Source organism: Littorina saxatilis, linkage group LG17 (assembly GCF_037325665.1).
Source record: "Littorina saxatilis isolate snail1 linkage group LG17, US_GU_Lsax_2.0, whole genome shotgun sequence".
Classification (NCBI taxonomy): domain Eukaryota; kingdom Metazoa; phylum Mollusca; class Gastropoda; order Littorinimorpha; family Littorinidae; genus Littorina; species Littorina saxatilis.
The window spans coordinates 65,967,115-65,980,194 of NC_090261.1; the positions used below are offsets into that span (position 1 = coordinate 65,967,115).

The following is a 13,080-nucleotide window of genomic DNA, read 5'->3' on the forward strand; positions in this document are numbered from 1 at the left end:
GACACATACCAATTACCAACAGCCTGGCTGCTTCCTGTGCCGAGTGGAATTTTATTGAAGTCATGTCGCATATTGACATCGTTAAGACATCAAAGCAACAGAAACCCCACTCTGCGCAGACAGCAGCCAGATGCCCGTTTCGTGGAGGCAAGAATTGCTTGCGACTAGCCTCTCGCTTAGCCTTTGAGAGACAGCGTGGGGCGATGCGTCCCCATGAAAGCTACTTCCTCGCTTCCCTCACCGAATCTCGCGGCTGAGAAAAGGTGGACTGGCTGTAGATGTTTGCTATGTGTCTAAGTGGGAGGATCTTCCTATCCCAGGCGACAGCCTGGACACATCCAGGATTATTTATGAGCGTTTCTTCACGGCAACGAATGCACCTTACACTTTTATAAAAAAACCTCCTAGTATACATGTATATTAACACACGGATCTACTAGGATGGAACAGATTTCAGTGAAATGAATGAAGTATCCGCAGCACTCAGAATTATTCCTCACATATATCCCATCACTTCTCTTTGTGGGTAACAACAAGTGGTCGATGTGTTTCATTGCAAACAGCTTTAACCAACTGGGTTAGGATGTGGTTAGATGTTTACTCAATTACTGTCTTGCTCACAAGTACCCATCGTGATTAAAGATAAACTGTTGTTGATGTACGATTTCACTTGGATTTAGTAACTGGATTTGCCAAGACACGTCCTCACAAAACACTTCATATTCTTCACTGAATTAGTGAATCGTGACAGTTGAGTTAAAAAGGTCGACGTGTTCCAGCCTAAATCGTGACAGTTCAGTTAAAAAGGTCGACGTGTTCCAGCCTAAATCTGGCGTTCACATCTACGACCAACAAATCCTCGTAGACACTCGCAAAACTTTCGCTGGATTTTCACCACAATCTTGCATGTGCCGCCATTTAAACAATAGTCTGCATCCGGGCACTCGGACACTTTGAGCTGGGGTGCCGAGGATTTGGAATTCTTGACGTCACTACTTACGGTACCGTAGCGCCCCCTGGAGGAAGAGGAGGCGTTTTTCCGTCGTTTCTTTTTTGTCAGGTGACCTTTGCTTGTGATCTGCTCGTTCCCTTGTGAGTTGTCGTCTGCTGTGTTGTGCGTGTCTTCGTTGTTGGGGATGTTGTTGTTGCTGCCAGATGGAGACTGTAGTGTAGAAGTGTGTTCAGCATCGCTGATGTCGCTGTTGATGGGTTGTTGCCTGCTATCGATGTTGTTGTTTTGGACAGGGCTGGACTGATCGTCTGTTGACTGTGGGACATTTCCTGTTGGGAATAAAGACAAAGAATGGCATGCTCCTTCAAACATGTCATTTACTTACTTGACTTTCTGAAAGTAGGTTGCCATGGACGTTATTACGTCTGATATAAGATTATAATGGCAATGCAAAAGCCTAAAAAGTAAAAACGACAATTACCGAAAACTTGTTCTTTTCGGTCACTACTTTTTTCACCTAACACAAAATCCGGAGAAATGTAGCACACTTACACGACAGTGTCTGCAGACAACAGGCGGCTACAGGGCTAAACACAAGAATATCATTATTTGTCTCGCCTTGTTGAAAGACAGGAACATCATCTAAAACCATACTCAAATATAAATACGACCTAAGACACTCACCCTCAAGACTGTGGTCCTCCTCTGTCTCAGCCACAGCACGGCGTCGTTTAAACTGACATTTCCTGCCGTGGAACTCAGGCAGACAGTCGCAGTGAGGTCGCCTTGGCAACAGCGCATCCCGCCTGCACGTCCCCCCATTGTAACACGGGTCAGATGCACACGGGTCAATGAATGACCCCTGCTCAAGGTCGGGCTGCAACGGTGAAGGTCGTTCTGTTTGGTCAGGTTCAGTTCTTGAAAGTGAAGGTCGTTCTGCTTGGTTAGGGTCAGTTCTTGAAAGTGAAGGTCGTTCTGCCGGGTCAGGGTCAGACCTTGTAGATGAAGGTCGTGGCCTGCCCTTCACCACAACCTGAACGCTCTGTTGTTCCTCCCCCATGGCGTTCGCTGCCAGACATCGGTACGTGCCCTGGTCCTCTGGTTTCATCTGTAATATGACCGTTCATTTTCTCTACGTCACGCTGAGTCAAATGATGCATCTCCCTAGTATGGGTTTCATGTACCCCACAATCAGAGTAAGTCAAACATTTCATCTCATTTAAAATCAGCGTCAGTCTTTTTAGCTCAAACTCAATCACAATGGTCTTTGGGAATCTGAAAGGTTACTTAAAACACTGTTACAGACAACAGCTTGAAGTATTTGATCGGTTTCTCAGACTCCATTAACAAACGTTTAAATGTGCAAGCAAATATCAATTCCTGAAAAGGAAGGCAAACATAGGAAAATGATTAATAAAAAAGATTGCTGACAGTGAAAACTTTCTAGCAAAACTGACCTTTTTAATGACGAGGAGCGAGTAATGCCGAGCGTCACGAATCATCAGAGAGCCAGATCTGAACACACTGGCCTTGCCCCTGCCAGACGCCGCACCCTCCCCTTCCTCAGGTCTGTGCAGCACCCTCCCGTCTTTGAGCCAGGTGTAGGAGGGGCGGGGGGTCCCCCTAGCCACGCAGCGGAGGGACAGCTTCTTGCCCGCCTTGACCGTCCTGGTGTCGTTGGCGGTCATCTTGCGCTTGATCCTGGGCGGCGTGGCGCAGTGCTTACACCTCAGGCGTTTGATGACCGGCACGGCGGCACAGTCCGGACACAGCACCTTCTTCACCTGCAATGGTAGATGGCATGATTCGTCAGCATTTGCAGGTTGGGGGACAAGAGTGTTCTGATCGGTAAGCATTCAGTGAACTTCATGTTGCGAAGATTTGTATTTCTTGAAGGTGAGAAGAGAAAACAAGGAACAACATGAGCTCTTATATAGATGTTTTCTAAAGAATAAAGACGTATTCAGCGGACATTGCAAAAAACGAATTTTCCGCCCGATATGGTGCCTAGCTTTTGTTTCTTTTTTTTTTTACCGGCCCAGTGAATGATTATCAGGTGTTGGCATACATGTCTGTTTTACAGAACAGTGACGTGATATTATAGTGGGTTTTTTTGTTTACAACCGAGCTGTTCGACAGAACATTGCATATTCATTAACATATATATTTGCCAACTTGCATGTCAGTCGTGTGTTCTCGTTATTTTGTCATCATGCAGCCAGCCATAGTTTTCTAGCTGAGAGGAAGTCGTGAGTGCTGGGAACGGAGGGGGCGGTGAGGGGTACGGATGCAGACAGGGTATAATGTGTGTAGGTGCACGTCTTGGTAATTAAAGCACATCAAAAGCATAATCAGGGTGATTTTTGGTTCACGTAAGTGTAGCCTATGCGATCATAACTTTGTCTGTCTGTGCGTGCGTGCGTATGTGCGTGCGTGCGTGCGTGCGTGTGTATGTCTGTGGTAGAAACTCTAACATTTGAAGACGTCACATTACATTGACGTCACATTATGACGTAAGAGGGTTAGACGTCACGCGAAGGAAGTACTGAAAGTCTCGGTCATTATTATTTTGAGCGGGCCGAGACTAGTTGGCAGTCGTGTCCCTGTAAGTAGGCTACATGCAGACAGACAGATCTAGATCTAGTGTCTCGCTTTCTTGCACAGTTTCACCTATGCTCTTTCTCTGTGTGTGTGTGTGTGTGTGTGTGTGTGTGTGTGTGTGTGTGTGTGTGTGTGTGTGTGTGTGTGTGTGTGTGTGTGTGTGTGTGTGTGTGTGTGTGTGTGACGGAGTGATTGAGTTTGTGTTACTGTTTGTCGATTTCTTACGTGAGCCTTGATGGCTTCGCCTCTTGTTGTTCTTTCTTCAATGAAACCATTTAATATTCTGTTTAGTACGGGATGCGTGGATAATGATTTTGTGTTCTTTGGCGCAACTGCCATTACTTATGTTCAATCTCAGCGCTTTTGTCTTTTGATTGTCGGTGCAAAACGAACAGAGAGAGAGAGAGAGAGAGAGAGAGAGAGAGAGAGAGAGAGAGAGAGAGAAAGACAGACAGACAGACAGACAGACAGACAGAGACAGACAGAGACAGACAGACAGACTGCAACAGACAGACAGACATAAAGAAACTGGCAGACGGACAAATATCGAGAGACAATTTATTATTACGTCCAAGCCCGTGAGTCAAGGAGTGCAAGATAACAAGTGCAAGATAACAAGTGCAAGATAACAAGTGCAAGATAACAACTTTATTTTGTCCACCGTTGTTCCTCAGGCTGCTTCGAAATGGGTGCTACAAAATCACGGGCATAATTATATCTTTATAGATCTGCAAAAGCAGCAGCTTTTGTGTACACACAGACTGAATCGTGACGATCTGTTTACAAGTACTTGGATATTTAACCCTGATGCCAAAGACTTACTCGGATTGTCTTGTACAAAAACCAGTACAGTACTTCGAGGTTCCGAACACAGATCATATAGGCTTACTATGGTTGCCCAACAAATAGACTTGACCCACAAGTCAGCAGCGAATGTGATAAACGGGTTATCTCCCCTGAAAAGCGAAGCAAGCTTCGAAGATGGCGACGATGGAAAAGAGAAGAACTGTGAGCGAACTGCGAAAGGTGTGTGTGTGTGTGTGTGTGTGTGATGTGTGTCAGTGTGTGTGTATATGCGCGTGCTGTGTGTGATGTGTGTCAGTGTGTGTGTATGCGCGTGCTGTGTGTGTGTGTGGCTGTGCTTGCGTGAGCTTGTGTGTGTGTGTGTGAGAGAGAGAGAGAGAGATCGAGAGAGCGATAGTGAGAGTAGGGTATGGTTGTCGGTGAAAGTTGAGTTGGACGCTGGGGTTGGGTGGGTGTGTGTGTCAGAGAGGGTTGTGTGTGTGTGTGGGGGGGGGTGGACTGCGTGTGTGTGTTTGTGTGTGTGAGGGTTGTGTGTGTGTGTGGGGGGGGTTGACTGCGTGTGTGGGTTTATTTGTGTGTGTGAGGGTTGTGTGTGTGTGGGACTGCGTGTGTGTGTTTATTTGTGTGTGGTGTGTGTGTGCCTTTCGCCTTGTATTGAGGAAATTAAACTGCGTTTGCGTATTATGTGTGTGTTTGCAAGCGTGCGTGTATGTTAGGCAAATCTCAGTAGGTGTGTGTTTGTGCGCGTACGTGCAATGTGTGTGCGTGCGCGCGTGTGTTTGTGTATGTATGTATGTGTGTGTGTGTGTGTGTGTGTGTGTGTGTGTGTGAGAGAGAGAGAGAGAGAGAGAGGGAGAGAGAGAGAGAGAGAGAGAGCGATAGTGAGAGTAGGGTATGGTTGTTGGTGAAAGTTGAGTTGGACGCTGGGGTTGGGCGGGTGTGTGTGTCAGAGAGGGTTGTGTGTGTGTGTGTGGGGGGGTGGACTGCGTGTGTGTGTTTATTTGTGTGTGTGAGGGTTGTGTGTGTGTGGGGGGGGGTTGACTGCGTGTGTGGGTTTATTTGTGTGTGTGAGGGTTGTGTGTGTGTGTGTGTGTGTGTGGGACTGCGTGTGTGTGGGACTGCGTGTGTGGTGTGTGTGTGCCTTTCGCCTTGTATTGAGGAAATTAAACTGCGTTTGCGTATTATGTGTGTGTTTGCAAGCGTGCGTGTATGTTAGGCATATCTCAGTAGGTGTGTGTATGTGCGCGTACGTGCAATGTGTGTGCGTGCGCGCGTGTGTTTGTGTATGTATGTGTGTGTGTGTGTGTGTGTGTGTGTGTGTGTGTGTGTGTGTGTGTGTGTGTGTGTGTGTGTGAGAGATAAACAAACTATCAAGAACAAAACAAAACTGAACAAACGAAATGTTTTCCCCCCAACTCTGATTATTGCTTGTTTCGGAGACGACTGTGATTTTGACTTTTTGAGTAAGCCTACACGAACACACAAGCTCAATACAGCCGGCAACAAGTTCGCCGATCGGGGCAGTGAAATACTATTTCAAATAGATCTATTTCACTAAGAATGTCAATGGATATAGGGCAACATACTTGTTTTTTAAATCAGTGATTGATTAGATCGTCATATTTTTGTGACACTGAGACCAAACCATCAAAAAATTAGCAATAGGCCTTGAATCAAAGTCGTGCGAGATCTGACCTTGCTGCAAATGTACGTGTACGACTTGATTGTGTTGACGTTCAACTGGTAAGCTGGGCGATTGCAGGCTTTTATCCAGCGAAGGCAGCGATCTAGATGGTACAGATGCTTTCCCGGTTTCACAAATGGGATGAATTTCACGACAACACAGCGTTCAGGATACCTATCATCCGTTTTACATTGTCCCCAAGCACAGCGCTTGTTAGCAGCATTTGTGTGTGTTTGCTTCCTAAAACAAGGGAAGTAACTCCCAGAGTCTCGATATGTGGATATGGTTAATTATTGCAACAAATTTCAAACCCAAATTAAAGCATTAATTCCTGTGTCATTTAATCAAAACTGTATATGCCAGAGAAGGCCGTTCACTTAACCTTCAGGATAACCTTTTGGATTAAATATTTCTTTTACAGGGATCACGTGACCGCCGCTCAAGTAAGGGTACCCTCAAAATCGACCAGACAAAAACGGAAGAGCCGAATGAAAAATCGACAAAAAATCACAATAGGCAAAACTTTGCAACTTTGACATACGAGAAGAAAGTCAAACCAATTATCTACCCTGAACAGATTATTTTGTTTTGCTACCTTGTGTATTTCGCGTGCTATGCTATTCCTACTGATGCAGGTGTCGATCGCAAGAGCGGTCAAAAACGGAACGTTTTACGTCAATTTTTATGGGTATCATGTCAAAAAGCGCTACATTTTAGCAATGACTTGGTGGATTGCTTTGAAACTTTCAAAATATTTTACCAACATACTCGAGATACTTCGTGCGAAAGTTTGGATCGTTAAGGTTATTTATCCAGATGTGACGCAATGTTTCGGAAAATGTTGTTTAACTTGTCATAGGATTATTCACTTGTATCCAAAAAATTCATGACTTTGCATATCTACAGATAAATGATTGATACAGATTCTGTCTAAGTTTCATTTGTGTGTAGGTGCTGGCGTTAATTTGCTAGTCATGCAAACACATGAGGAAAAAATGGAACGTTCACGCTGTTTCGCGCTCACAGCTGTTATCGCTGCGTGCCTCTTAAAACATGCTACGGTCACGCTTGGCTGGGCATCGCTGTGGCACCAGAATCATCGCTTAACATATGTAGCGTGTTTTCTGGTCCAGCAAATTTGCGTCAGTGCTTACACGCACATAAAACTTTAGCAGTGTGTGTATCTATCATTTTCCTAAAGACTTGCAAAGTCATAATTTTTTTGGACCCAAGGGAACAATCCTTTGACGAGATTAAAAACTTCTTTCGAAAAATTGCATAACATTTTAACAAACACCTGTAACAATCCATCATTTCGCTCGAAGTATCTCTAGTATGTTGGTAAAATATTTTGAAAGTTTCAAAGCAATCCACCAAGTCATTGCTAAAGTGCAGACTTTTTCGTCATGATACCCCTAAAAAACGACGCAAAAAGTCCCGTTTTTGACCGCTCTTGCGATCGACACCTGCATCAGTAGGAATAGCATGGCACGCGAAATACGCAAGGTAGCAAAACAAAACAATCTGTTCAGGGTAGATAATTGGTTTGACTTTCTTCGCGTATGTCAAAGTTGCAAAGTTTTGCCTATTGTGATTTTTTGTCGATTTTTCATTCGGCTCTTCCGTTTTTGTCTGGTCGATTTTGAGGGTACCCTTACTTGAGCGGCGGTCACGTGATCCCTGTAAAAGAAATATTTAATCCAAATGATGATCCTGAAGGTTAAGTAAACGGCCTTCTCTGGCATATAAAGTGTTAATAAAATGACACGGGGATTAATGCTTTAATTTGGGTTTGAAATTTGTTGCAATAATATTTTGACCAAGTTTATATAATATATTCAGACACACAGATCATATAGGCTTACTATGTATATAATATATTCAGACACACAGATCATAATAGGCTTACTATGTATATAATATATTCAGACACACAGATCATATAGGCTTACTATGTATATATAATATATTCAGACACACAGTGACAGATTAAAGAAACAGTTGAAGCAACACCATTTCACATCTATATCTGTCAGTGTCAGGTAAAGATGTCGGCATACACACCCAGCCAACATATTTTCTGATGGGAACCGAGACGAAGCCAGGAGATCAGTGTTGATACGGCCTTAGAAGCTTTCCTGCACTTCTCTTCGTCTGAGAGAGCATGAGACCTGGTGTTATTTTACGTGTGCAGTGTTTACATAATGCACCCAACGCATCGCTCGATGAGACATAAACAAGAATCAGCCGTCAGGTAGCAACCGATCTTTAGGCCACCAAAAAAAAGTTGTATGTTTCTGGTCACCCGACCCTACCTAGTTTTTACATTTAGTCAAGTTATGACTAAATGTTTTAACATCGAGGGGGGAATCGAGACGAGGGTCGTGGTGTATGTGTGTGTGTGTATACATGTGTGTGTGTGTGTGTGTGTGTGTGTGTGTGTGTGTGTGTGTGTGTGTGTGTGTGTGTGCGTGCGTGTAGAGCGATTCAGACCAAACTACTGGACCGATCTTTATGAAATTTGACATGAAAGTTCCTGGGTATGATATCCCCATACGGTTTTTTTCATTTTTTTGATAAATGTCTTTGATGACGTCATATCCGGCTTTTCGTGAAAGTTGAGGCGGCACTGTCACGCCCTCATTTTTCAACCAAATTGGTTGACATTTTGGTCAAGTATTGTTCGACAAAGCCCGGACTTCGGTATTGCATTTCAGCGTGGTGGCTTAAAAATTAATTGATGACTTTGGTCATTAAAAATCTGAAAATTGTAAAAAAAATATTTCTTTTATAAAACGATCCAAATTTACGTTCATCTTATTCTCCATCATTTGCTGATTCCAAAAACATATAAATATGTTATATATTTGGATTAAAAACAAGCTCTGAAAATTAAATATATAAAAATTATTATCAAAATTAAATTGTCGAAATCAATTTCAAAACACTTTCATCTTATTCCTTGTCGGTTCCTGATTCCAAAAACATATAGATATGATATGTTTGGATTAAAAACACGCTCAGAAAGTTAAAACGAAGAGAGGTACAGAAAAGCGTGCTATCGTTCTCAGCGCAACTACTACCCCGCTCTTCTTGTCAATTTCACTGCCTTTGCCGTGAGCGGTGGACTGACGATGTTACGAGTATACGGTCTTGCTGCGTTGCATTGCGTTTAGTTTCATTCTGTGAGTTCGACAGCTACTTGACTAAATGTTGTATTTTCGCCTTACGCGACTTGTTTTGTAATGTGTTGTCTTTCTCTTTGTATAGTAAGTCCAGTCTCTTTGCGTCACTGTATAGTTATTTTCTACACTGACCACAAACAAACAACAACAACAACAACAAATCCCAACCTACCTACCCTATTTTTTGTAGCCATGTTACCAGAAACATACAACTTTTTTTTTGGTGCCTTATGGTGCACAAAAGTAAGAGTTTGGGGTGGAAAGTAGTGTGGGGGAAGGAGGGAGGGGTGTTTAGCCTACAGGTGCAATCATCTTTCCTTTGATCTCAGCTAGGTAACCAGCAACAGGTGAATGCAGGGATCGGTTATTCTGTAGAGCAAGGGGAATGGAACAGACTAAGCTAGGTGAATACGAGGCTAACCCAGGCAGCGAATTAGAAGAGGAGCAACCTGACATTATGACTCCAGACGGAGCAGTCAAAGTCAAAGCTAGTTGAAGGATAATGTCAGGGGAAAAAAGGCTATCCCATCTTTGTTTGCTTACTTATTTGTTGGTTGTTGGGTTTTTTCAAGTCACTGCTTTTGAGTCAAATTAAATGTAAAGCAGCAATGACATTAGCAGGTGATGAAGTAACGGTCCATTTGATGAAAGCCACTCTCTCTCTCTCTGTCTCTGTCTCTCTCTCTCTCTCTCTCTCTCTCTTCTTCCTTCCCTCTATCACAGACACACACACACACACACACACACACACACACACACACACACTCACACACACACACACACACACACACGCATACATGAACACACACACACACACACACACACACACACACACACACCATACCTGTCTCAAAGCCTTCAGGTCCATCTCGAAGGGCAGCGCGGTGTTGACCAACAGCAGGGCATCATGGGACGACTCCGTGACGTCACCACCACGCCTCAAGGTCGACGGGGACGCGCTGGGCGCCCTCTGACCCCTGACCCCAACGTCTTTGACCCTCAGAAAGAAGAGGTAGGTGTTTCCGGTGAGGACACGGGCCACACAACTCTCCCTGTTCTCATCAGGTCCGAACCGCTCAACCTCAATGTTGCGAACAAATCCCCTGGCTCTGCCGGTGTGGTTGGAATCGGAACTGTCACCCCCCTCTTCACCCCCCACCCCGGACAGGAGTTCCCTCCCCTTGTAGACCTTGTGGACGGTCACGTACGCCTTGTAGAGGAGCGGCGCCAGTGGCGACGCCTGGCGGAGTTGTTCCACGTTACCCTGCAGAACCACGTCAGCGAGGATGGTGCTGGAGGACGGGTCGGTGAACTTGGTGCCACACGCTGTCTCGTGCACCGTGACGGGAACGTCTGTCTGGCCGTTCACCTGGAGTGCTAAGGACGTCAGCAGGATGGCGGTGACACTGAACGTTGTGTGTAGGCTCACTGACCTGAGAAGCTTTATTCCTTCGTTTCGTTTTGCCATGATGACGGATAAATCCACGATTGACGAACTAGTCCTGGCGTTGGATGAGGACGTTCAACCTTCAGTGAGCCGACTCACATCTACTTATGCGCTGTAATAAATACGTGAAGACACACACTGAGCTGAGAAGTCTCACTCTTTCACCATTCACGATGGTGACGGGACAAGAAATCAATGTGCGTTTAGGAGCCGTGACTAGGCAAAACTTAAAATCCTTTGAAATAAAGCCCGGTGCACTGACGGAAGAGAAAGTAAATATTAATCATACACGCAGTCCACTAAAAAGATATTCCACTTGATAAGCCGGTTGTTCCGGTTTCACGAATCACACTATGTGTTGGAGCAACGTTACTGACACAAAATCGTGTGTAGAACTAAAGTCACGGTACAGAACACGTCCTAGCTCTGTGGTTCCGCAGTTGTTACCTTCGGACTGCCAACATGTATCCGTCTTGTGACTATAACTGCCAAGCTGTTGCCGGTCGTCGACACCGAAGAAATTAGGATTGCTGACACAACACTTTCACAGTTTCACTCAATCCATTGGCTGGTTCTCTCATCAGCGCCAGATCTGACAAACCAATCTGTCTTGACGGACATGGGTTTTGTGGCAAAACTCCGTGCCAGCGCCGCTCACATCTTATCTCAATGGCGGTATCGGCGCACCGCACAACTTTACTGTTTTCTACTCACTACTGCAACCACACAAATGATCACATCACTGCAAACTTCCGAAAGGCGGGAACGAGTAAGAGTTCAGTCGTGTTTCTTACTCATGTCTTCTTTGTCTCCCACACAGGCAGTTGGTCAAACCAGAGCAGCACTGGTTACCGACCAACCAACTCACACACAAAGAAACAGGTTCACCGAAGATATTCTACTGTTACGCTGCAGAAGACTGAATATTTTTGGACTGACACAAGCACGCTGGTTTCGCTGAATGACTTTCTGTCAAAAGTCAGATTCGCTGAGCACGTCAAAGCGTTACTGTATCTGTGCTTATCTGCGGAATGTGCGGTGGCTGATTCACCGAAACACGCTATTTTCCTGTTCTCTCTCTATATCCTCCCCGCTCTCTTTCTTGCCTCTACCGAAGATTGTGCCTCTACCCCCTCCGCGTTTATGTGGTGTGGCGGGTGATGATCGCTTTTCTCGGTCGGCCGTCAGTTTGGGTGGGTGGGTAGTGGGTGTTGCCCTATGGGTGGTGGGGGTTCCCGGCTGGCTTATAATGGCTCTGCACACAAAAGGAACAAAGAGTATAATACAATAATGCACTGATCCCGGCTTTGACTTCTCGCTTGGTGGTTATTTGGATACAGAGATATATATTCACTCCGTAGACTCCTTCGCAGCGGTGTGTTGCGTGCCGCACGGGTGTTTGCACCCCGCACGCTGGAGCGGTAAGTTGAGTGGGGTTTGTGTCTCGATAAAACAGCTTCTTCTATAAACATTTCGTAACTTTGCACATTAAGATATGTCTTGTTAGATCTGTTAGTGTTTCTTCTACACGCCGATGTACTTTTTGGGTGCATATTTTGTATATTATAGCCGTGATTCTGTAAAATATCACGCCTGTAACTGCACAGAAGCAAATTTCGTAGCATTCGCAACAAATTACTGGTGTAAACTTTAATGTGAAGAACTGCCATCAGTTCCACAAAAACCTGAACCTTTCTGCAGTACTGAGGCCGAGTTTCAAGCTTCTAGGACCTTGCAGACAGCGAAAAGCATTCGGAGAATGAGAATTATCCTACAACTTCTGTGTTTGCCCCCCGAAGCTGCCGTGTTTCGCCCCCGCAGCTGCCGTGTTTGCCCACCGTTTGTGTTTGACCACCGACCCTGCACACTCATGTTTATGTCCTCTAATTGGCTTGGAGCTATTTTGCAGGAACCATGGAAACAGTACTTGCAGGCAGCGCCATGGCAGGCAAAGCCTTTCCCACATTTTTTACAAGTGTGGGTTTTTTGCCCTAAGTGGATTTTGTTGTTGTGGGCATTCAGATCAACTTCTCAGGGCCCGTATGCTTATGGGAGAAGTTCGCGACAACTCCCGAAGTTTTGAGTGACATCGGAAGTACTTGCCTCACTTTCGTATGCATGGGCCGGAAAAAGGGTTTACCTCGAAGCAAAGCGAGGAAGTAACTCAGGGTATTTTGCGACTACTTCTAAAGTTTTGAGTGACATCGGAAGTACATCCTCACTTTCGCATGCATGGGACGAAAAAAGAGTTTACTTTGGAAGCTAACGAGGAAGTAAACGAGGGTAAATGTACTACAGCCAGACCCAGTAGTAAACACGCTACTTCCACAGTTTCTCAGTGCAAAAAGGCAGGGTTTTTCTTCCGTTTTTCATGTCAAACCGAGCTGACGCTCCAAAAGAGAGAAAA

General features: G+C 45.0%; 1 protein-coding gene across 1 annotated transcript; it reads right to left on the reverse strand.

Annotated features, from left to right (window-relative positions):
* Nucleotides 1–489: 489 nt before the first annotated feature.
* LOC138952197 (uncharacterized) lies at nucleotides 490–11,798 on the reverse strand. Its single transcript, XM_070323799.1, has 4 exons — nucleotides 10,071–11,798; nucleotides 2,410–2,736; nucleotides 1,637–2,060; nucleotides 490–1,281 (listed from the first exon to the last, which is right to left on the reverse strand). The coding sequence occupies exons 1-4, from the start codon at nucleotides 10,692–10,694 to the stop codon at nucleotides 824–826; spliced, it is 1,833 nt and encodes a 610-aa protein (XP_070179900.1). The 5' UTR covers nucleotides 10,695–11,798; the 3' UTR covers nucleotides 490–823.
* Nucleotides 11,799–13,080: the final 1,282 nt, after the last annotated feature.

What these genes read in the sequence shown, in the direction of transcription:
- LOC138952197 (XM_070323799.1), bottom strand. Translation starts at nt 10,694, where the DNA reads ATGGCAAAACGAAACGAAGGAATAAAGCTTCTCAGGTCAGTGAGCCTA. An exon ending in CGCTCCTCGTCATTAAAAAG is followed by an intron (nt 2,061 to 2,409) that starts GTCAGTTTTGCT and finishes GTCATATTACAG; the next exon opens with ATGAAACCAGAGGACCAGGG. An exon ending in GGAGGACCACAGTCTTGAGG is followed by an intron (nt 1,282 to 1,636) that starts GTGAGTGTCTTA and finishes TATTCCCAACAG; the next exon opens with GAAATGTCCCACAGTCAACA.